At 41.1% G+C, this 24,920-nt stretch overlaps 2 protein-coding genes across 4 annotated transcripts in view; one reads left to right on the top strand and one right to left on the bottom strand.

Annotated features, from left to right (window-relative positions):
• Window positions 1-18,744, bottom strand: part of LOC122976042 (kalirin-like) — a 56,665-nt gene extending 37,921 nt beyond the window's left edge. Inside the window, 16 exon segments of the mRNA XM_044344293.1 lie at window positions 408-460; window positions 585-707; window positions 1,107-1,181; window positions 1,901-2,017; window positions 2,566-2,688; window positions 2,791-2,883; window positions 2,977-3,111; window positions 3,429-3,560; window positions 6,836-7,027; window positions 7,572-7,694; window positions 7,785-8,109; window positions 8,233-8,456; window positions 9,240-9,432; window positions 9,993-10,107; window positions 10,191-10,265; window positions 18,668-18,744. Coding sequence (XP_044200228.1) covers window positions 408-460; window positions 585-707; window positions 1,107-1,181; window positions 1,901-2,017; window positions 2,566-2,688; window positions 2,791-2,883; window positions 2,977-3,111; window positions 3,429-3,560; window positions 6,836-7,027; window positions 7,572-7,694; window positions 7,785-8,109; window positions 8,233-8,456; window positions 9,240-9,432; window positions 9,993-10,107; window positions 10,191-10,265; window positions 18,668-18,722 — 2,153 coding nt within the window. The 5' untranslated portion in view covers window positions 18,723-18,744.
• The window catches only part of iqcb1 (IQ motif containing B1), a 31,056-nt gene that overhangs the window by 2,909 nt on the left and 3,227 nt on the right, over window positions 1-24,920 (top strand). The window contains exons 2-11 of one of the 3 annotated variants that reach the window (XM_044344361.1): window positions 1,913-2,034; window positions 21,298-21,424; window positions 22,164-22,335; window positions 22,492-22,609; window positions 22,689-22,758; window positions 23,174-23,273; window positions 23,366-23,538; window positions 23,635-23,729; window positions 24,541-24,659; window positions 24,785-24,851. In XM_044344361.1, the coding sequence (XP_044200296.1) occupies window positions 21,331-21,424; window positions 22,164-22,335; window positions 22,492-22,609; window positions 22,689-22,758; window positions 23,174-23,273; window positions 23,366-23,538; window positions 23,635-23,729; window positions 24,541-24,659; window positions 24,785-24,851 (1,008 nt within the window). In that variant the 5' untranslated portion in view covers window positions 1,913-2,034; window positions 21,298-21,330. Of the gene's footprint in view, window positions 1-1,912; window positions 2,035-20,776; window positions 21,118-21,297; window positions 21,425-22,163; window positions 22,336-22,491; window positions 22,610-22,688; window positions 22,759-23,173; window positions 23,274-23,365; window positions 23,539-23,634; window positions 23,730-24,540; window positions 24,660-24,784; window positions 24,852-24,920 lie in introns of those variants that run through there. The other 2 variants (XM_044344360.1, XM_044344362.1) reach the window with 2 other exon arrangements.

The following is a 24,920-nucleotide window of genomic DNA, read 5'->3' as shown; positions in this document are numbered from 1 at the left end:
GAGCAGTAAAACAAACACATGTACACAAGTTATATACACTAGAAAACAAACCTGAAAACAAACGCACCCACAATGATTACAAACACAAACTCCACACAGGCCTCGGAGCTGCCCTGGGGAATGAAACAAACGCACACCCACACATATTATACAAACTAATAAAAAAAAAAAAATGCACCCAAGCGTGAAAACAAACATGCTCAACCTGCAAAATAAACGCACCCACACATTCTACACAAACTAGAAAACAAACACACCCACACAGAATACATCACATGGGCCACAGAGCTGCCCTGAGGCCTAAAATAAACGCACCTGCACAGGTTTTGCAAACCCGAAACAAACGCACAAACAAACGGTGCAGCAGTGAGGCGTGAATCAAACGCACCCACACTCTCTGTGTGTACCTGAGTTGCAGGATGAGGTCTTCTCCTTCCCGGATGACACTCATCGCAGCTTCCTGTGGGTGGGGTTAGAGGCAGGGTTAGTGTGAGGGTTAGAGGTCGGGGGTCAGAGGTCAGGAAGGTGTTAGGCTGTTATGACTGGGTTAGGGTTCAGGTCAGAGGTCAGAGGTCGGCTGGTACCTGTGTGTTGGCCTGCTGCTGCTGCTGCTGACTGATGAGAGTCTGTAGAGCTTCAACTGTGTCTGGACAAACACACAAATCTGATGACAACTGCTTCTGGAGGCCCTCCATCCACACTGACAGCTGGAGGGGGAGGAGAGGAGAGGAGGGGGGGGGGGGTGTGAGGAGGAAGATAAGAGGAGGAGAAGGAGGAGGAGAAAGGGGTAGATAAGAGGAGGAGAGGAGGAGGATGAGGAAGATAAAGGGGAGTGACGGGGAGTAAGATAAGACGAGGAGAGGAAGAGGAAGATAGGAGGAGGATAGGAGGAGAAAAAGAAGAGGAGGGGGAGGAAGGGAAGGAGGAGTAGAGAGGAAGAGGAGGATAATGAAGCAGTGTTAATATGTTTGCTGATGATGATGTAATAACGCTCACATTCATGAACCCTTAAAAAACTGATTCATATGAAAATATGACAGTACATATGTGTGTGTGTGTGTGTGTGTGTGTGTGTGTGTGTGTGTGTGTGTGTGTGTGTGTGTTACCTCCTTGGTGTGTGTGTAGAAGGACACAGCGAGGTCCAGCAGCAGCTTCCTCTGTTCAACCCTCTGAATGAACGCCTGCACACAAATACATGTCACTGACATACAACATACTAACAACATACTAACAACATATTAACAACATATTAACAACATACTAACAACATATCAGCTGCTCTTCTCTAAACATGAAGACACACTTGAACGTAAAGAAAAGTATCAGCCTCATTTATTATGCAAACTCAGCACTTCCTGTAGCTGCTTTTCAGAGTAAATGTCTTCCAGTGAATTCTGTGACTGCTGGTTGTATTTCCTCCTCTTCTTCCTCCTCTCCTCCTCCTCATATTTCCCTCCCCACCTCCTCCTCCTATCTTGCCCCCTCCTCCATATCCCTCCTCTTCTCTTCCTCCTCCTATCTTCCTCCCCCCTCCTCCTCCTCCTCCTCTCCTCCTCTTGTCTTCTTTATTTGAACCCCCATTAGCTTCCTGGGGTCCACACAACAACAGTAACAATAAAATAGATAAAACATATGAAAAGATTAAAAAAATAAGTGAAACAACTCAAAAAACAAAAACAAAATTGCCAAAATAGAAACAAAAAGAAAGTAAAAATCATTAAAAAGGTCCCAAAACTGCAGAAACTGAACTAAAAGTGACATCTATGTGAGATTCAAAGTGTGCAAAGACGAATTTTTCTGCTCATTTTGAGTGTAAAACAAAAACACGTGTTCATTCATTCATTCATTCATTCATTCATTCATTCATTCATTCATTCGTTTCTCTCTGTGTGTCGGTTACCTGCATGCGCAGCTCCAGGTCTCTGGCCGCCTGGTAGATCTCCTCCTCCTTACACTCTCCGGACTGAGCCAGCTGATCGGCCGCCTCCAGAAGCTTCTCTGCGTTGGTGTAAGTGTTCTGACAAACACACACAAGTACGTTCAAAGTGTCTTAACCAGCTCCTTCCTCAACCCTCTCTTACTTTTTACTTTACACACTTTTTTTACTTTTTCTATTTTGAAGTTCAGACTCCTTGAAAATGTACAGGTGCATCATCACATCCCTGTTGGATGTGTTTAAAGGTGCAACACGCTTGAAACTTTCCACCAGAGGGGGCAGCAAAACGCTGCCTTTAACCCTTTATTAAGTTACTCTTTCATGACAGTTTTACGTTGCAAAAACACATCTTAAATTAAAGTAATTTGCACATTTGTATTTATTAATCCTGAGGTTATTGTAATAAGTTAACATTAAGTGCATTTTCATCCACCGGTTTTCTTCGAATTTGCAATTTGTGCCTCAAACACACAAAATATTAAAGTTTTAACAAGTTACACAAAGTGAATCATGACGTGCCATCCATACTTATTCTGTTCAGACCTTATACCCCAAAAATTGTATATTTCTAATATGTAGCGTTTGTTATTTTATAGTCCAGCTGTCAGTGTAGTTGCCGTGTGTGTTACCTGGGCAACCTGCTGGAAGTCGTCGTGGCGTTTCTGCAGCGCTCGCGCTCGGTGCAGAGATTTCCCCACGCCGCTGTGTTTGTTCAGGAAAACCTCGCCGTGCTGCTCCACCCAGTCCAACACCTGACAGACAGACATGATGTGTTTTGAACGTGACGGAGCTGGATTCTGTGCACGAGGCGTGAACCCGGATTTAAGTCTGGGTTGTGAAAGGTGACATCATACCTGTCTGACGTCCTGTTGAAACACACACAGCTGCAGGCGCTGGTGGAGGCGGAGCTTCCGGTGCTGCCACGCCCCCTCTACCTCATGGTGACCCTGTGACAGAAATCAGCTCAGATCAGTCAACCTTGTCTGCTGGTCAGCGACAGTGAGACAAGAGGAGGTGAGACAGGTTAAAGGGAGCCGTACCTGCATGACCTGGTGCAGAACTCCCATGATGCCGTGCGTGGCAGCCGTGAAGTCTGGTTTGGTCGCCGAGTCGTCAGAATCTGACGCTGGGCAACGCTGGAGGACGTCCAATAAGGCTTTACCACTCTCACTGACCTGCAGACAGACAGGTGGTCAGACAGACAGGTGGTCAGATTGACAGGTGGTCAGACAGACAGGTGGTCAGACAGACAGGTGGTCAGATTGACAGGTGGTCAGATTGACAGGTGATCAGATTGACAGGTGGTCAGATTGACAGGTGGTCAGATAGACAGGTGGTCAGATAGACAGGTGGTCAGATAGACAGGTGATCAGATTGACAGGTATGTAGACAAACAGACAAGTGTTAAAGATACATGACAGGTGATCAGACAAACAGGTGTTCAACAGACAGGTGTGTGGACAGACAGACAGGTGTTCAGTCAGACAGGTACCTGTGTGTAGTTAGCAGAGATCTCCTCGTTCAGCTCCTGGTGTTTCTTGACGGCAGCTTCCAGCTCTGCTGTTGCCGACGGCAACGACCCTTCAGAGCACACCTGAACCCAACCCTCCACTCTGAGCAGGAACTGGACAGACAGACAGACAGACAGACAGAGAGAGAGACAGGTTTCAGTCGAGTGAAAGTGTCCTGACTGATTTAATAAAGTCTGTAAGAGACAGGTAGACAGACAGGTAGACAGACAGGTAGACAGACAGGTAGACAGACAGGTAGACAGAAAGGTAGCGAGATGAAGGTAAAATATGTCAAATAAAAAGCAGACAGGTGGACAAATAAAATACATGTAAACAGGTAAACAGTCTGGTAGGTAAGTTGTGAGACAGGTAGGCAGTGGTTAGACAGGTAGATAGAGAGGAGGACAGGCAGGTGGACATGTAAACAGACAGGTAGACAGGTAAAAACACCTGAAGACAGGTAAACAAAGGTAAACAGTCAGGTAGACTGGTGGATAGGTAGGTGGTGAGACAGGTAAAACGTCAGATAGGCAGGTAAATACACAGGTAGGTAGACAAGTATGTTGACAACTTAGTCGACAGATAGAAATACAAGTAGACAGGTAGGTAGTGAGACAGGTAAAAGACAAATAGTCATGCAGGTACATTGACAGTGGCAGTATAGTCGCATAGTCAAGTCAAGTCACAAAGTATGCCTCAAAGGGCTGTACATTAACACAATATAATAAACAACATTAGCAAAATATATAAAAACATATTAAAGTGAGATAAACTACATATAAAACATTATAAACAAAATATCTGAAATATTTAAAAATATATATAAAAGAAAACACAATATGCACATAAAACTCCTGTACATTCATACCTGAATACTGATGAAAACACACATATACAAAAATATGTAACACACAGTACATATATGTAACCATGCGCACATAGAATATAAACTGGATAACAGTAGTTTAGTACTTCGGTCAGACTAAGTAGAATAGATGAGTTTTGAGTTTACTTTTGAATGAGTCGACTCGACTTTAGAAAGAAAGACGATTCCAAAGAAGAGAGGCTTGATAAGAGAAAGAACTACCATCTACTGATGTTTTATTTGTTTAGAATAGTCAGGAGACATTTTGTAATAGTAAAGCCCTGGCAGGTATACGAGGAGTGACTAGAGGTGTTAAGTAAGATGGAACAAGTCCATGTAATATTTTATAAGTTAAGAGAATTTCCGAGTTCCCATTCGGAAATTTCCAACTCCAATCGGGAGAACCTCACCAACCCCGACCTTAAAATCCAAGATGGCTGCTCCAACCATCAGCAGTGTGAAAGCTGTAGTAATATACTGTTTATTGGCACGTCTGACTTATTTGTGGTCGTACACACAGTGCTGTCCAACTTCTATCTGTGGACATGTTGCTATGGTGTTTGTATGTGCAAAATGCTGCGTAATACATTGTTATCAACTGGTATTGCAACCAATGGCTAACAATGGCTAATCCGGCTAGAACTGGTTTTCTGACTTCTTCTACCTGGGTGTGAAGTCATTCCCAGCTCTGACTTCCAAGGTAAATGGAAAACAGCATCAGAGCAGGGGTAATGCGATCAAATGATCTAGTCTTGGTTAATATCCTAGCAGCAGTATTCTGTATAAATTGTAATTTGTTAATATTTGATTTAGGTAAGCCAGAGAAAACGGTGTTACGATAGTCAAGTCTAGATGAGACAAATGCATGTACGAGTGTTTCAGCATCGGCTAAGCAAAGAATGAGACGAATCTTGGCAATATTTCGTAATGGATATATGCAGTCTACGTAATATCGTTGATGTGTTTTCCAAAAGAGAGATTAGGATCAAATCGGACAGAGTGACATCCCAGAATTTGTTTCTAATCTGCTTTGGACCAATAATTAGCATTTCAGTTTTCTCAGCATATAAAAGAGGGAAGTTAGATAACATCCGTCGTTTGATTTATAACAGGCATTCTTCCAGTTTCACCAGCTGATGACAGGCGTCAGGCTTAATGGAGATGTAAAGCTGAGTATCATCTGCATATTGTAACAATTGATTAATGTACAAAGGGGCAACATGTAAATAGAGAAAAGAACGGGACTGAGCACAGATCCCTGTGGCACACCATAAACTGACTTTAATGTGGTCTGATGAACAGTTGTTGTGAAAAACAAAGTGAGATGTGTCAGATAAGTATGATCTAAACCAGGAGGGAGCAGTGTCAGTGAGACCAATATAACTTTCTAGGTGTTCTAATAGGACGTGGTGATCAATCACACCGAAAGCTGTGCTGCAGTCCAGGAGCACCAACGTTGAAACTGAGCCAGAATCTGAAGCAAGAGGTAAATCATTTACCACTTTGTCAGAGCAGTTTCTGTGCTGTGGAATTTTCTGAAGCCGGATTGATGAGGTTCATACAGATTATTGGATGAGAAGTGATCTATGAGCTGCTGAGCCACTGCTTTTTCAAGGAGTTTTGAAAAGAATTGCAGATTTGTGATGGCAGAGTGGCGATTGTGTGGTCCGTAGATGCTGATCAAATTGGGGAAACCCTTGTTTTAAAAGATGCAGGCACAATTCCACTAATGAAAGAGCTGTTTATTATCTGTAGTGATAGCAGGCTGAGAATTGGACAAAGGTCCTTAATAAACTTAATAAAAAGGAATAAGATCAAGTAAACAAGTAGAGAGCTCGGAGGAAAATACCAGTCTAGAGATTGTTTCAAGGGAGATTATCTCGAAGTGGGTGTGCTTGCAAGAGGAAAAAATGTTCAGATGTGATCACCTCATCCTGGGTGGGAGTTGAGAAGGAGGAGGATATTGTTTTTCTGATTTCATCAACTTTACTGGTGAAGAACTGTATGAAGTCAGTTGCAGTGAGAGAGACGCTACATACAAGGAGCCGTTTACATGTGAGCTTAGTGTCAAAAAGAAATTTTGGGTTATTTTAATGATTTTGTCTCAGTTATATCTGATTGACACTGTTGGATATTTGTGTTGTACATAATAACATTGGGGTAGTTGTTTGTGAGTTGTATATATGTTGAATATTGAGTTCATTGTTTGAGTTATGGAGAAGGTGTAAGAACATATAAGTGTTTACGTCTTCCTGCTCCTTTTTGGACATGAAATATTTATTTATGTTGTTTATTCAGAGTTTTCTGTATATGTTTACTGTTCATTTTATTTGTTATTATTGTTTTGTTTTTTTATTTGTTACATGTTTGAAATAAACATACAAACATACAACTAGCAGCACGAAGAGCATGTTTATACGCAAGGAGGCTATTAGACCGCGCAAACTGAAAAGTTTGTGTATAAAGTTGTATTGATCACTGATAGTACTTTGGTACAGTATGTACTGGAGGTGTATTGATCACCTGTTCTGCCCCCTGGTGGAAGCCGGTTGCCATGGCGAGGGTGTTGCTGCGCTCCTCCAAAGCCGTCGTCAGGGACTTCCAGTCTTCCTGTAACCGTGACGACACCATGGCGATCCGCTCCGCCCCGTAGTGACCGGCCTCGGCGAGCCGTGCCGCCACGGTAACCACGCTGTCCACGTTCACGCTGCCGTTCTGCACACGCACACACACACACACACACGTAGCAATGCGATTAAAGTTTCATTTAAAAATCTATTACATCAAACACAGTGTGACATCACACACACACACGTGAAGGAATTTTCATATATGTGTCGTATATAAAATGCTCCTTAGACAAGCAGACAGTGAAGGACAGAGCTGGCTCTATGATTGTTGCCATAGAGACAGCACTAAAGTAAACAATCTTATAGTGATGTCGTGACTAGAACAAGGTCGCCTGGGTGCTGCCTGAATAACTGAGAGTGGATCAACTCTTTTCCTTCAGATTTGTTGTGGCTTCTCACTGGGTCTACATTCACACTCTGAATTATAACGGCTGTCTCCTTGGATCGATCAAGTTTGTGTTTGTCAATAAATCTTTTTGCATAAGACATCCATATTTCCTGGAGTTTATGAATTGGCGAGCAACACACACACACACGTAGCAATGTGGTTAAAGTTACGTTTACAAATCCATTACATCAAACACAGTGTGACATCTCACACACACACACACACACACACACACACTGACCATGCAGTTGGCGGTGAAGTGCTGGTGTTGTGTCTGGAGGTCGACGGCGTGCTGATGGTTCTGACCGACCTCCGCCAGACTCTGCAAGAACAACTCCTTACTGTGAGCGATCCACTCCGACATCTGAGAGAGAGAGACAGTTAGAGAGAGAGAGTTATTTAACACCTCCTGTTATTGTTGTGCACCTCCTGCACCAGACCCCGCCCCCCTCACCTTGGTGGCGTCCTGCTCAAACAGGTGCAGCTGCAGCGCCTGGTCCAGGTGCAGCTTCCTGTCGCTCCAGCTCTGCAGCAGGTGGCTGCGAGCCGCCTGCAGCCGGTCCAGCAGAGACGAAACCTTCGGCGCCACGCTCTGGAAGTCCGCCCCGCCCGACAGCCAGCTGCCGTGGCTACCGCCGCCGCTGCCACCTTCATTAGGGGCATCACCGTGGGAGGGGCCCAGGCGCATGCGCTGGAGCAAGCTCCGCCCCTCTCGTTCGAGGGCGTCGACTGGGGCCGTGGCGATGGTGTTACGGAGACGACCGTGTTCCTCCAGAAGTCTGCAGAGAGAAAATATGACAAAAACATCATCGTAAACAAAAGTAAATAGTTACTAAATAATGAATAAAGTTATAATACCTCATCAATAACTTAAATAATTAATAAGTACGACTGAGACTCACTTGCGGGCCTCGTCCACGTCCTGGGGCTCTGGTATGCGGCTCAGCCCGGCCTCCAGCTGCTCCAGCTGGGCCAGCAGCTGCGTGGCGGCCCCCGAGAACTCCTCCAGACCCAGACGCAGCTCGGTCCACTCCACGTGGTCGTACTCCAACGAGCCGCCGAGGTCAGAGGTCAGCTGGGAGGGGTCGACCAATCGGGACAGGCCCTCCACCGACACCAGGCTGGTCTGAAGACAATACAATCTTAGAACAGAACCTCAACTGCAGTAAAACTTCAGAAATTCTACTGCAACATAACAAGTACTTGTACTGAAAGAGAACCAGTGAAAGTACTTGTACTTCATTTGTCAATAGCAGTAAAGTAGACATCAGTAGTAGTACTTAGTTAGCAACAGCATTTTAGTTAAAAGTATTGTTACTTCAGTATGTCACTGTAGTGTAGTACTTATATTAGCAGTACTAACACATCAGTTAGCAACAGTAGTAGTACTTCATTTAGCAGTAACAGTATTTAAGTTAGCAGTAGTTCAGTTAGTAGTACTTTAGTTATTAGTGGTAGTAATATTTCAGTCAGCAGCAGTACTTACATTAGGAGTACTAACACATCAGTTAGCAGTAGTAGTACTTCATTTAGCAGTAACAGTAGTTAGGTTAGCAGTAGTTCAGTTAGTAGTAATAGTACTTTTGTAAGCAGTATTTCACATAACAGTATTGTTACACCAGTTAGCAGCAGTACTTCAGTTATTAGTGGTGGTAATATTTTCAGTCAACAGTAGTACAAGTACTTATATTAACAGCAGTAATACATCAGTTGGCAGCAGTAGTTTTTTAGTGAGCAGTACTAGTACTTCAATCAGCACCACTAACATATTAGTTAGAAGTAGTAGTAGTTTAGTGAGCAGTAGTAGTAGTAGTTTTTTAGCAGCAGCAGTATTTTATTTGTCAGTAGTAGTACTTTAGTCAGCAGCAGCATTGTGTTTCAGCCTGTAGTATTAGTACTGCAGTCGTACCTCAAAGCTGAGCTTGGCACTGCCCAGGTTGGTTTTGTGTTTCTGCCAGAAGGTGTCGGGTTTGATGAGCAGTGCTGAGTGGATGTTGGAGGAAAACGACTCCTGCAGCGTCCGCAGCACCGGCTTCACACTGTCCCACTTACTGCCGCGCATATCCACCACTACTGTGAAGCCACGGGCACGCACGTCCTCACTGAGAGACAGACAGTGTTAATACAACCCAGGTGTCTTCATGTCGTGTTTACGTCCACACCTGCTACCACCATGTAAACAGAAAGACATCATTCAGTCCCTCCAGGAAATTGTGATTTTGCAACTTTGCAATTTCAAGAAATCTCCACAATATTTGCAAAAGCTGCAATTTTGCTAAATTACACAACTTTTCCAACTGAAATGTCCAAATCAACAGTCCACTTGTGATTTGGACCAATCGTGGCGTTTGGTTTGGTGGTAACTGACATCATTCAGGTGGAAGATGGACAAATCTCACCTGCCAACAAAAATGATGCCATAGACCGAGCAAAACAATTCCCAAATGTTCCCAAATGAGGTTTGATTCAGTAGGTCAGAAGATGGACATAATAACCTCAAACATACTGCAATTTTACCACAAAAAGAGCAGATAAAACATTATAAATTGTATTGCAATTTCTGAGAAAAGCTGCTGCAAAATCAAACATTTTTGGCCGTAATAATCACAAAAACTCTCCTGGAGGGACTGATAAAGAGACAGACAGGCGGAGTGGGACGTACCTGGGTATGGTCGACAAGTAAGTGACCAATCGACTGAGGTCTTCCTGTTTTATTCGATCATGATTGGTCCTGGCAGGGAAGGTCAGGATTGGTCCGCCTCGTTTGTCCCGTCCACCTGAAAAAACAAACCTGGTCAGTTAAAGAGCGAACGGGACCAGAAGGGGGGGGGGTTAAACTGTAGCTGTTTGTGTGAGTTACCTGAGACGAAGGCCACTTTCTCTCTGAGCACCGTCAGGACGTCGACCGCCCGAACACACTCGGCTTTACCAGAACCTGACAGAGACAGAAGAGATCAGCAGATGGTTGATGAAAGCGGTTTTAAAAAATGATGATGTGATAGAAGAATATATCCACAAAGTTTAAGGGAAGGAAAATATATGTTTTTGCTTCCTTGCAGAGTGAGATGTTCAGATTGATTCCTCTCTCATGTCTGTATGCTAACCATGAAGCTACAGCCAGCAGCTGCTTAGCATAAAGACGGGAAACAAAGGAAAACAGCTAGCATGGTTCTGTCTGAAGATAACAAAATCCACCTACCAGCACCTCTAAAGCTCATAAATTAACACATTATATTTGTTTAATTCGTACAAAATCTCACAATCTGCCGTAGCTCCAGCTACATATTTACTGTAAAGACATGAGATTAGCAACAATATTCTCATATAACTGGGTGTGTTTCCAAGAACATGAATCACTTCTTGCTAAATAAATCTTTCAGTAGATGTAATGTTTCAAAAAAAAGGACATGCAAAACAACAATTTCTCTGCAGAACAGAAGCCCCGCCCATCCCTCAAAAATGAGCCAATCAGGCTTCAGAGAGAGGAGCTGACAGACATTTCAATTAAAAAGCTGACTCACACACACACAGCTCAGTATATGTGTGTGTGTGTGTGTGTGTGTATATGTGTTACAGACAGACATACAGGCCTCCCATGTGTTCCAGATCATCCAGCACAGCGGGAGGAAGCTAATCCAACACACACACACACTGAGGGCATTAAACATCTCACATTAGCAGCTTGCCGAGCAGTGATAACCCTCAGAGAGAAAACCTAAAAACAGGAAGCAGATGAAGGAGAAGTGAAAGGGAACATTTATGCAACGTGAATATACCGCTTCACACTGTCCTGTTTCTCCGTCATTAGTGTCCTTGAATCTTTTTGTCCTGTAGGACAGATCTGTCTCCTCAAAGCTCACACTGACACTTCAGACCCAGATTGACTGTTTTTGTCCCCAACGGTCTGTTTTAATCTAGACTAATTATTTGGCTTGAGACCACTGATGAATTATCGGGGGATGCTGGCGTATACACAATTTAAAAATCTAGCTCTACCTTCTCAACTGTGTCATAGTCTGACAACACAAATCTACAGATACAACCAAAAAGAAACCAAAACCATCAATGCTATACACTAAGTATGTAAGAATTTGCAAGCAATAATAAACAAGTAGGTGTCCTAATACAATAAAATCGATGTTGAGTTGGAGGAGAAAAACATCATAATGTGAATCAGAGTGCCGTCTCCTCCACTGAGTCCATTATTTCTATAACAAGACACCTCAGAGTGCATTAAGCCCGAGCGTGCTTCTCCAGTCTGCATGCAGGTGAACGTGCATGAAGGAAGAGTTACATGGCTGTTTCTTACGGTGGCCCTGAGAGCTCAACACACCGCGACTAAGAAAAAAAACAGATGAAAGGAAAGCAAATGAAGGAAACATCTTCACAAACTCATGTGCAGCATTTAGAAAAAAAAACTCTGCAAATACTGAAAACACAACCAAATATAGAAACATGCTGTAAATATAGAAACACAACCAAATAACAGAAACGCACTGTGAATACAGAGAGAACAACCAAATAACAGAAACGCACTGTAAATACAGAGAGAACAACCAAATAACAGAAACGCACTGTAAATACAGAAAGAACCAAATAACAGAAACGCACTGTGAATACAGAGAGAACAACCAAATAACAGAAACGCACTGTGAATACAGAGAGAACAACCAAATAACAGAAACGCACTGTAAATACAGAAAGAACCAAATAACAGAAACGCACTGTAAATACAGAAAGAACAACCAAATAAAGAAACGCACTGTAAATACAGAAAGAACAACCAAATAACAGAAATGCACTGTAAATACAGAAAGAACAACCAAATAAAGAAACGCACTGTAAATACAGAAAGAACAACCAAATAACAGAAACGCACTGTAAATACAGAAAGAACAACCAAATAAAGAAACGCACTGTAAATACAGAAAGAACAACCAAATAACAGAAACGCACTGCAAATATAGAAACACAACTACATACAGAAACATGCTGTGAATACTGAAATACAACCAAATACAGAAATGCACTGTAGGTACAGAAAGCACAATGAAATAAAGAAATGCGCTGCAAATATAGAAACACAACCAAATACTGAAAACACAACCAAATATAGAAACATGCTGTGAATATAGAAACACAACCAAATAACAGAAACGCACTGTTAATACAGAAAGAACAACAAAATAAAGAAATGCGCTGCAAATATAGAAACACAACTAAATACAGAAACATGCTGTGTATGCTGATACACAACCAAATACAGAAATGCACTATAAGAACAGAAAGCACAACGAAATAAAGAAATGCACTGCAAATACTGAAAACACAACCAAATACAGAAACGCACTGCAAATATAGAAACACAACTACATATTAAAACATGCTGAGAATACTGAAACACAACCAAATACAGAAAATACAGAAACACGCCGCCAATACAGAAAAAAACAACACAGAAATGCTGCAGGTTGCACAGAAGTGAGCTGATGCTTCCTCTTTAGTATTTCTGGAAATGTGGGACATGGAAACTTTATGTTACATGAATATATGATAATAAATAATTGATTCTGATATATTGAGATAAATATTTGAGTTAAATGCTGTATGTGCCAGAGTAGAGAAGGTTTATAAAACATTTAAACCATAATGTGGAAAGATTTTCTTTTTTAAATACTCAGAAAAACTCCACAGAATTTGTTTGGTGACTCGTTGAAATTTGGACTGTACTCAGGACCTCGGTATTTTTAAAAAACCTGCCTACGTGTGAGCTTGCAACACTGATTTTCCAGTGAACCTCCACAGATAGCAGCCTAACATGATACCTGCTGAGAGATTTTATTCCTGTTACAAGTAATAAATCATCAATTAAAAATACGAGAGCAGGCTGTTTGTCATCTGCGGTGATAACTGAGTTAAAGACGATACCCCTGCATCACACTGTATGCAGGTTTCCTATGCAAGCAGAGACAGTATGAATCCCTCAGACTTGTGTTCCAGCAGATAGACCTCATGTTAATGTGTATTTAGTCTGAGAGCAGAAGCTAACAGCCTGCAGTCGCTAATGAGTGAGTGGTGGGTGTTCGTGGTCTGTTAAGAGCGTAAACACGACACTGTGTTTATATCGTGTTGCACTTAAATCCGGCGTGTTTATCTATAGACTACAGTCAGAAAACTCAAGCTGTCACTTAAGCGGACTCAAGACCAACTGTCAATCACAGTGAGTCCACACCACCGCAGAGAGTTAGAGAAGGGATTTCCATTCTGATAAAGCTGTCTCACACCAATAAAACACACACACACACACATACACACACATACACACACACACTGTGAGTCAGTGTAAAGCTTAAAATAGCTGCTGTACAGAGCAGATGAAAAGTCTTCATAGAAACTTGCTGTCAGTCTGTCAGGACTCATCACCCTGATAATACAACAAAAATTAATGAATACGTTTCAGCACAATGTCCTTTGAATCTCCAAAATGTCAGCCGCTAACAAAACGAAGACATCAGAATCCGACTGATACTGGATTCTTAAAGCCGATACTGGTGTTAATATTAAAAAATTAGATGCCAATATATCAGCTGATAATTATGTTTTAACTTTTCTTGTGTTGCTTTTTGAAAATGAACATGAAGAGAACATAAAATACTAAATAGATAAAGTAAGTACAAACACAAAACTCTAAACGTGCATTTTCCTCTCAGATATACATATTAATAAATAAATAAAATCACATTATATGGTTGCTTAAGACAAATATAAGATGAAAGAGAAACCACTACAAGTCCATTACAGCTCTTAATAATCACCGACTGGAATTAAAGAGCAGCCATGTAGAAACATCCAGTGCATATTTGTTATTTTTTTAACATAACTGTGATTATAAACATGATATGTAGTGAGCAGGAGGTTTTACAGTTGAAAAAGCAAACTTGTCTGTGCTGCCTGGTGTTTATTGACAGATATATATGCAGATACAAATATTTAGTATCTAAACTGGCCTCTAGAATACATCCGGTTTTCATATCGTCCAGACAGACTAAGTGCATTCAAACTCAATAAGAACAAGAGTTCAATTTCATCATAAATTAGAAGTGCAAGTAAAATGTAAAAAAAAATGCAAATGCAGCTGCAGTTAAAGACCTCAAACATTTGTAACTTGATTCTCTGTTTGCTGCTTCCTTGTAAAATCTGCAATATTTCAAATAACTGCACAACAGCACTGTTGTTGCATGAACATCGAAGTATCTAGTTATGACTTGCAAACTCTGGTTTATCTGAATGCACCTAACAGAAACACCTCTAAACCTAACAAACATGGACGCCTCACATCAGCACATAGTCGCTCCAGATGTTTAAACCCAACTTGAATTAACACAGTGTTATATTGTAGTATAAGTAGTGGTATATTGGTTTATTGTGGTAGTGTTATATTGTAGTATAAGTAGTGGTGTATTGGTATATTGTGGTAGTGTTATATTGTAGTATAAGTAGTGGTGTATTGGTATATTGTGGTAGTGTTATATTGTAGTATAAATAGTGGTATATTGGTATATTGTGGTAGTTTTATATTGTAGTATAAGTAGTGGTATATTGGTATATTGTGGTAGTGTTATATTGTAGTATAAGTAGTGGTATATTGGTATATTGTGGTAGTGTTATATTGCAGTATAAGTAGTGGTATATTGGTATATTGTGGTAGTGTTATATTGTAGTATAAGTAGTGGTATATTGGTATATTGTGGTAGTTTTATATTGTAGTATAAGTAGTGGTATATTGGTATATTGTGGTAGTGTTATACTGTAGTATAAGTAGTGGTATATTGGTTTATTGTGGTAGTGTTATATTGTAGTATAAGTAGTGGTATATTGGTTTATTGTGGTAGTGTTATATTGTAGTATAAGTAGTGGTATATTGGTTTATTGTGGTAGTGTTATACTGTAGTATAAGTAGTGGTATATTGGTTTATTGTGGTAGTGTTATATTGTAGTATAAGTAGTGGTATATTGGTTTATTGTGGTAGTGTTATACTGTAGTATAAGTAGTGGTATATTGGTTTATTGTGGTAGTGTTATATTGTAGTATAAGTAGTGGTATATTGGTTTATTGTGGTAGTGTTATACTGTAGTATAAGTAGTGGTATATTGGTTTATTGTGGTAGTGTTATATTGTAGTATAAGTAGTGGTATATTGGTTTATTGTGGTAGTGTTATACTGTAGTATAAGTTGTGGTATATTGGTATATTGTGGTAGTGTTATATTGTCAAAGTGCAGTCATTTTTAACTGCTACGCCCCAAAAATATTGAACACTCTGCCTTTAAATATCAGACTTGCTGACTCAGTGGACAGCAGCTCAAAACATCTCTTTTTAATAAAGCCTGTAACTAGCAACTGTCTGTTATGATTTTCTCTCATTTCTATTAAATGACTGTGTAACTGTGTAAATACTAGTTTTATAAATAGTAACGCTAATTTTCTCCTTGTGTGTGTGTGTGTGTGTGTGTGTGTGTCTGCTTTTATACAATTCGAGTCATTCTTAACCCTCACATGACCAACTCTGCAATTACATATAATCTCCTCCTTCCATCATGTATGACATGAATGTAAAGTGTCGAATATGCTGAACATCAGGGTTCTCATCTCATGGTCTGTTTTAGTCAAGGTTAGTTAGCAGAGTTTATATTCATACTTTCATTTTTATTGGGTTTTTAGATCTGGAACCACCAACATGTGACAGCATCATACATATATTAAATAGCTGTCATGTAGTACTTGTTAATACATGTCAATACGTTCTCATTTCCAATATTTAAACACATGTTTCAACTGTTTAGTATCTCATTTTATATAAATGGTCCAATTTTCCCGATAATTCCTTTAACTCGGGTCAGTTTTGCCTTTGAGTAAATGTCCTGAACTATATCAGGATTGGCTTTACACCATCTTCTGTTATAGATTTTTTTGCTGCTACAAGCAAAATGTTTGTCAGGTTGTCAGGTCAGGTCCTTGTAAAGCCTCCTCTGTGTTCCCTTTGTACATCACAGCACAGTCGCTTGCAGTGGTATATCCCATCATGTCTTTATGGTTGCATAAAGTGATGCCACTTAACATTAATTGTCATTATTGATCCCTTAAAACATCACAAAATAGTGTAAAAAATGCCAAACACATTCTCCCAGAGTGCACGCTGCTGTCTTCAGATGTCTGATTTTGTCCAAACACGACTCCAAAAACAAACAATATTCTATTCATATTATAAAACAGACTAAAGCAACCATTTTTAGTCATTTTTGCTTTAGAAATTGCAGATAATGTTCTGTCGCTCACTAATAAATCAATGGGTTTTCTGCAGAGCCTTCAGCCTGGTTGTTGAAGGTTTGTGATTTGGGTTGTAATGAAGAACAGACTCTCAGTTCGTCCTTCCAGCTCTCCACCATCATAAGTTAGTGATGGTACACTGTGTTTGATACATTTTGTACCAACCTTCATGTAATATTTTTAGCTCTGATTCTCATTTGTTTTTAGCCACGTTAGCAGCGTGGAGATCTGAGTCCACCACTTTGATCCAGACTGAGATATTTCAACTAAATTTCAACATTTAGATGTGTCTGTCTAACAGTTTAGTTTTCTTTACGATTGATTACTCACAGCTGCTGGACTTGTCTTGTTCTCTGTTTCCCCCCCTAACTACCCTGGTTACACATCATTACACAATCATTTTAATCATAGAGCAGGTCCGTTCTCACCTCTTTCATAATAACTACTCCCTTAATTGTATAGTTTGATTAATTTACTCTAAACATCGTTCTGTCACCGTCCAACCAATAAAATCCAGATGAGAGAACCTCTGAGTTGTTATTATGCTCAACTTAGTCGCCTTCAGTTATTTTAACAAGTTACTCACGACCTTTTTTAGCAACACGCACACTGAGGAAGCCTGTAGACAAAACTCAGGGCTGAAAAACGTCACTGCACCTCCTTTACATTTAACAGTAGGCCTAAAAAAGTGCTCAATCTGCTTTGAGTTATATATAATTCTTCTTAAAAGACCCCAGAACTGATCATCAGTCTCAGATAATGCACATGCTGGGTTAAAATGTTGCTATGGGACCAACACACTACTGGTTTAATGTTGTTTTGAGCCACTTTTAGTGTTATTTTGTATTTGACCGTATGGTTATTGACCCAAACTAAAGCTTGTTATAATCTCTTCACAGTTTGTTATTGATTGTTAATAACTTGTGTATCTTTTGAATGTCACATGCACATCGTTTTTGCACAAGAAACAAAACATTTGTGACAGTTTTCTCGCTAAATTTGTTGTGTGAAACAACAGATTGCTGTTGTGTTACTGCTGCAGTTTATTGACCCAAACCGGGTCAAATATGAACCTGGTGATTCTTAGTGTGCAGTAACATGCAGCTCTTTATGCTACAGATGGAAATAAAACGTTATTTATAGAGTTCAGAGGTTGATTGTTGACATTTTAATGAAACATCTTAACATTATTTATCATGAAGTATCAGCTCTTTATCAAGAAAATGATGGTGATGCTGTCAACGACCGTTATCATGTAAAGTACGATAACCAATTGAATCATTTCTATACTTCACACTTTTGACACCAAACCCTTCATCTTGATGTGGTCAGGTACAGCATCACTTGTGTTGCTATGGTTACCTGCAGGTTAACACACGTTGGGCTCTACATACAGCAAATGTTCCCATATATGATTTTTAATTGACAACTGGCAGCCAATCAGAAAGCAGCATTTTGTGCAGCTGTGGTATAAATATTAATATGTTTGATGATGCTGACGCCCCATTGAAATAAATGCAACATGGAGACGTCACATGACCACATGTGAACAGCTAATAATATCTGTAACATTATTACTACATGACATCACACACACGCGCACACACACACACACACACACACACACACATGCTTAATAACCAGGCAGGCCTTCCCACAATCCTCCTTGGTAGGACCCTCCACCCCCAACACACACACACACACACACACACACACCTTAGTGCCATTGGACAGAGGGATGCTGACACACACTTAACACACACACACACACACACACACACACACACACATTTATAGCATATAGCATATAGCCTACAACACACACACACACACAGATACACACACACACACATACACACACACTGAGTCAATGGGCGGATGTGGAGGCATCATGGCGACAGCATCTCCCACTACACACACACACACACACACTCACTCACACACACATTCACACATTCACACACACACACACACACACACACACACACACACACACACACACACACCCTACCTGCCGTCGCCAGGCCGTCCGGGCCCGCTTCTCCTCCTCCATCCACCGGATTCATCCTCCCTCCTCCTCGCGCTGCTCCTCCGCCTCCCTCCTCCTCCTCCTCCTCCTCCTCCTCGCGCTCTCTCCTCCGTTATGTGCCGTCGGTTGCTCCGCTCCTCGCGCCTCCTCCCTGCCTACCCGTCCATCCCTGCGGGGTTTACATCAGATCGGGTCGGTGCAGTCGCTCCGTGTTCCCCTCCTCCCGGTACCGAGCGGTCCGTCACTGCTGCATCCTCCTCGGCTCAGGCTCGACAGTCCTCCTCCACCTCCTCCTCCTCCTCCTCCGCCGCCGCCGCTGCTGCTGCTGCTGCTGCTCTTACGTTACCGTGATCCCGCGCGGCATCACATCACGTCAGCGTTACTGGCAGCGTCCGTTACTGCGTGCAGGTACCGTTACCGTGAAGTCCACAGCAGCCCCGATATCACTCCCTCTCTCCTCTCTCCTCCTCTCCTCCTCCTCCCGGTCCAGCGGTCGGTCGGTCCGTGTTCCAGCACGCAGGCGCACCGTGGAGAGAGGAGCGCTGTGCACGAGGGCTGCAGCAGCTGCTGCACCGTTTAACACACACACACACACACACACACACACACACACACACACACACACAGCCTCTCTCGTTACTATTAACGTTACTGTTACTGTTACAGTTACTATTAAAGCTGCTCCCGTTAACATGACGGATTCTGACGTCATCAGCTGAGAGGAGGGTTTCTATTATTCTAATTATTATTATTATTATTATTATTATTATTATTATTATTATTATTATTATTATTACTATTATTGTTGTTGTTGTTGTTGTTGTTGTTGTTTATATGTTGTTTTCTTCTATACCACATATAAAGTATTTATTAAACTGACACCCTCACAGCAGAATAACTGCAATAACCCATAAAAAATGAATAAAAATGTATTTAAATAAATAAATATCAATAAGAATAAGAGATAAATATTATAATATACGAGAATAAGATTTTATATCGTTAATCTAAAAGGATTTTTATGCAAAGAGATGCAATACAACATCTGTCAAATAATGCACTAAATAAGTTCAGTTATGAGTGATTGTTTTTATTGAAGAGATCATAGATAGAAAGTAAGAAAACAGTCCAGTAGACTGTAGTAGGTGAGGTCAAATATAAGTAAGAATGGAAAATATGGGCTTTAAGTTTTCTTTTCTTGCAAGATAAGAAACTATACGAGGACAATCACATAATAAAATAATAAATATAATTATTAATAACATTAATGTTTTTTTTCTGCAAGCACTCATATGTAGAGTTCTTAAATCTGCACCAGAAGATGAACACAAACTGGAGCGTTAAAGGAATAAAAAGTGAAAAGTGAGCTGAATGAATGAAGCTGCAGCGCCACCCAGAGACCACATCAGCTCACTGCAGCCTCAAGTTTAGTTCTCAGTTGATTTCCAGTTGTTCCACAAATTATATCAGAAAAAATAACATCAACACTTCATGTTCTTCCTTTTATTTAATCTCAAATCTACACTGATTTTCTGTTAAAATGTCATAATTCAAATTTATTTAAAAACAGCAGGTGTTGACCAAAGTACTTTGCAGAAAAATATGCAGTTAAACAATTAAATTAGTACAAAATAATAAGTAACAGACTAAATGAAGACAATTTAATCAAAATATTGAGGGTGTATGTTTGGTTTGTTATCAGGATTCTGTATGCTATTTTGCCAAATAAAGTCGTAGTTTGTATTTTTATTAGAGCTTCTTATTTAACTTATAAACTGTGTCCATTTGGTTAAATTTGGAAAAAATGATCCTTTTACACTTTACTGGAACTATTTTACCTAAAAGAAAAGCAGAATATCATCACACACTTGAAGGAAAACGGTGTTTATCGCTTTTATTTGAGATCATTAAGTTACTTTAGTTCTTCTATCAGCTAATTTTATTAACATCCTGTTTACAATTATTTACAATCATCAAATGTATTAAAATGTGCTGTTTCAATGTATCCTGATAACATATTGTTGTATTTAACTTTAAATACATTTATATTGACATTTTTTAATAAAACCATCTGAACAGAACGTAGATAGATAGAGTTGCGTGATGACGTCATGTTACCGTAGAAACAGAGAGCGTCGGCTTGCTGAGCTGCTGGACGCAAACAGCTAACTGCTAGCTTTAAAACGTCACACTTTCTCGCTCTTTAACGTCTCTAAACCAACGTTTAAACTTTACCGAGTCACGGCAACTGTTGTTTAATCGGTGAACGTCGCTTTTTCCTGAGGTTAATGTCGGCTAATCGTTAGATAAAACGGCAAACAAGGCTGCTGCTGCCGCGCCGTGCTAACAGGTGTTACGCGGAAATCCGTCACCCGTCAGATTTTGTGACGCTAGATTAAAAGAAGACCAACAAACCGACCAAATACTGACAGGTGAGGTACTTCTGATATACAGACACACTAATGAACGTCTCTCCAGTTATTTTCTATCTCAAAATGTGTGACCCAGAAATGAAGCTGAAGTTCTTAAATACAGTCACATAATGTGTCTGGTTGCAGAATTTGTTGTAACACCTGTTAGAAACTAATCATCTTATGTTTGTGTTTTGTCAGGTTTCAGGACAGGTGAAGACCGTTATAGTGAGGATGGAGCCGCTGGTGTCGGAGCTGAAGAGGCAGCTGGAGGATGAAAACCTGAATCCGGAGCAGAGAGTCAACCTGCTGAACAACGGCTTAAACAGTGAGACAACTAGTGTCTTATTCACCTGTCTGTCTTCTCTGCAGGGTGAAACAGACACCATGACACCTGTCTACCTGTCTACCTGTTTGTTACTCATGCACAGGGGCATACACACTATAATAAGGGTTCTCTCTAATGTTTACTGCATCACCTAGAAGTATCCCTTAAAGGACGGGTTCACAAATTTTCAGGTTTGTCTTAAAACAACAGTCAGGTGCTAAAGAAACATACAATCAATCAGTGAATCAGTCAAACTTTATTTATACAGTCCAAGGTGCGTCATAGATGACTGACAAGCCGATAATTACACAGAACAAATGTGAACAGTTGAGAGTAATGTACACAAGAAATAAAAATGATGAAAATGTGATTTAAAAAAAGTAGAATTAAAAACTATGATAATAATGAAATAGAGTGAAATAAATTTCAGATTAAATTAAATAGATGAAATGTAGATGTAGTCTGGTTTCTAGCAGTATGTGTTAAGAAGTGTAACTCACTTCAGGAGTGTTTTTTAAATGTTCCTTTAAACCGTTGACCAACACAGTTATTTTGAGATACTATTAAATACTTTACACCTGCATTCACAGAGCAGGTAAACTCAAACGTAACATTTAATTCAGTAAATAATATAGATAAGGACTTCCATGATAAATTATCCTCTATAAAAACTATAAACAAGGAGTTAAAGTTGTGTGTGTGTGTGTGTGTGTGTTTTTTGTGTGTGTGTGTGTGTCAGAGGCTCTGAACATGGCGGCGGTGCAGACGAGCAGCGGCGCGTTGATCAGAGTGAAGTCTCAGTTGTATCTGAGCGGCGTCCTGCGTCACTGCGTCCGCCTCCTCTCTCTGGATCCCAGGAGGCTGCGGGGCAACTGGAGCGCCGCCGCCGCCACGCTCGCACAGCTCACCAGGTAAACCTCACGAGACAGAACGTCAGGAATCCACTGACAAGGAGAATTTCAAATGTACAGCATTTAAAATGATTAACAGTTTGTTAGAAATTGTTAAAATTTACATTCACAGTATTTCTTGAACTGGTCTAAACTCTGGTCTGTCTGTCTGTCCAGTTCCTGCTGCGTCGGGGTGGAGCTTGATGAACCTTCGGAGGCCTTTCATAGGCTGTTCCTGCCGTCAGTCATGGACGCCCTCCTGTCATTGGCCAGTCAGCTGATGAGGCGATCAGAGGTGAGAGAGATCTTCAAAAAAAAACTTCAAATCTTCCTCCAGGATCTTCGTCTTTAACGTTTTCCTGTCGGTGTTTCAGTCTCTCTTCAGGAAGGTGATGGATTCGGTCGGCTGGCTGCTCAGAGCTCACACGCAGCTCACCACGCAGGGTCAGTCACCTCGCTGCTTATTGATCAGCTCACGGACTGACTTAGTGATTAGTTTATTGACTGGTCTCCGGTCAGGCAGCTGATTCCATCTGGTTTCATCAGGCAGCAGGTCTGTTCTGGTGTTAAAGTATACGTCTGATATTTTATATTTTTCTTCATGTGCAGAACAGAATTGACAATAAATTCATCTACTAACAAGTATTTTTAAAAATATACTGAATTATCTATCAGTTTAATCATCATCACGAGAAATTCATGAATCCAAGAGACGCTGAGCTGCATTAAACTACAGGATCGTCAGCTGATTATTAGAGGATCCATAAATAAATATATATCAGCACTAATAGAAGGATTTCAGGAAACTTATTGTGATCATATCTAATAATAATAAAACTAATGTGGCGTCTGTCTCCAGTTCTCAGCTCCGCTCACTACGAGCAGATCCAGATGTGTGATGACGTCACTGTGTCTCTGCTGTGTGTCCAGATGTGGATTCAGACCTGCACATCCAGCAGGTAACACAGTTTCTATCTTTGTTTTTATACGTTAACGTCGCTCCACGCCTTGTCATTAATCTCTCTCTCTCTCTCTCTCTCTCTCTGTGGAGTGACTTCCTCTCCGGGTTGAGCGATGACTCCGCCCTGCTGCTGCTCAACGAGGCCGTCGGCCAATTAGCCGTCAGCTCTGAGCCCGCGGTGGGCGGGGCCTCCGTCAGGCTGATCCTCCTCATGGCCAGTCAGCTGGAGCTCCGCCTGCAGCGCCTCCTCCGCAGCTTCAGAGGTCAGAGGTCACTTCATGTATTTATTATATCAGCGGTAGGAACAGACAGAAAGGTTAAAGGTCACGGCGTGTGTGTGTGTGTGTGTGTGTGTGCAGGTTTGGACAGCCTGCTGGATAAAGACTGGAGAGGGCGGGGCTTTGATGAGGACGTGGATCAGCTGATCGCGCTCATCCAATCAGGAGAAAGCACAGTGAGTCAGTCCCAGGTGTCTCTGGAAGCATACGAGGAAACGAGGAAATATGTTGTCATAGAAACGAGACGTCCTTCCTCTGAAGCGTCACATGAAGCGACGTCCGTCTCTGATCACAGCTGATCAGCTGATCAGTCGGCTGTAGTGACGTTTGATGGAGTTTGTGTCTGATAACACTAATAAAAGCTCTCAGTTCACTGCAGCAGCTGTTTCCTGTTTAACAAACATCTGCACATGAACAATGATATTTATATTGTTTCCTGCTCAGAGACACAGGAAGCATCTCTACTGGCAGAATGCATTTATATGATTTATTCATCACTTGTGTCTGTATTGTCTGTATTATTGATATTCTGATTGTGAATTAATTATTTAATAAGCCAGAATATGATCAGAGTGTATTTTATTTATTAGGTTAAATGTTTCAGGGAAAATTTAAATAATGTAACTCACATAAAAGCTTTCAGCCTCACGTGTGACTGAATGATAAAGACGATAAATGATGTAAAATGTGACTTTAATTTTATATATAATAAAAGTTAAGAATATTAACACAGATGTTTAACTAGATGATGAATCAGAAACAATCTGTCTTCACTTCAATATGAAACTGCAGTGATGTATCAGATCAGTTCGATCAGCTGCAGCGTCCGATCAATAACTGGTATCCGATAAAGGGGCGTGTCAGCCTCGCTCTTGGAACGGCCTGCGAGACGGCTCCAGGAGAGAGGAAACATCACATCAAGGAACTGAGATGGTCTGTCTCTCTCTGTTGTCTGCTGACCTCTGACCTCTCCTCTCCTGTATGTAGGCGTGTGCTGAGCGTGTGCAGGCGGCGTGCGTGATCCAGGCGGCCTGGAGGTCGTATCAGACCAGACGCAGAGTGAAGAGCCTCAACAGAGCGGTCAGCACGCTGCAGAGGAGATACAGGTAGCAGAAACACCACTCACACCAAACATCAGTTCATGCAGGTTGAAGTACAGATGTGGAGTCAGGATGTTCCTCCGTGTGTGTGTGTGTGTGTGTGTGTGTATGTGTGTGTGTGTGTGTGTCAGGGCTCGGAGGAGGCAACAGCAGCAGCAGAAGGAGGCGCAGCACTGGGAGGAGGAGTTGAAGTATCAGGTGAGAGAGCAGAAGGAGAACCACTACAGTACTAACATGAGATCAGAAATAATAAAGATACTACGACGT

The sequence above is a fragment of the Thunnus albacares genome, chromosome 24, assembly GCF_914725855.1.
Source record: "Thunnus albacares chromosome 24, fThuAlb1.1, whole genome shotgun sequence".
NCBI classification, from domain to species: domain Eukaryota; kingdom Metazoa; phylum Chordata; class Actinopteri; order Scombriformes; family Scombridae; genus Thunnus; species Thunnus albacares.
This window is presented reverse-complemented; position numbering and strand designations above follow the sequence as displayed.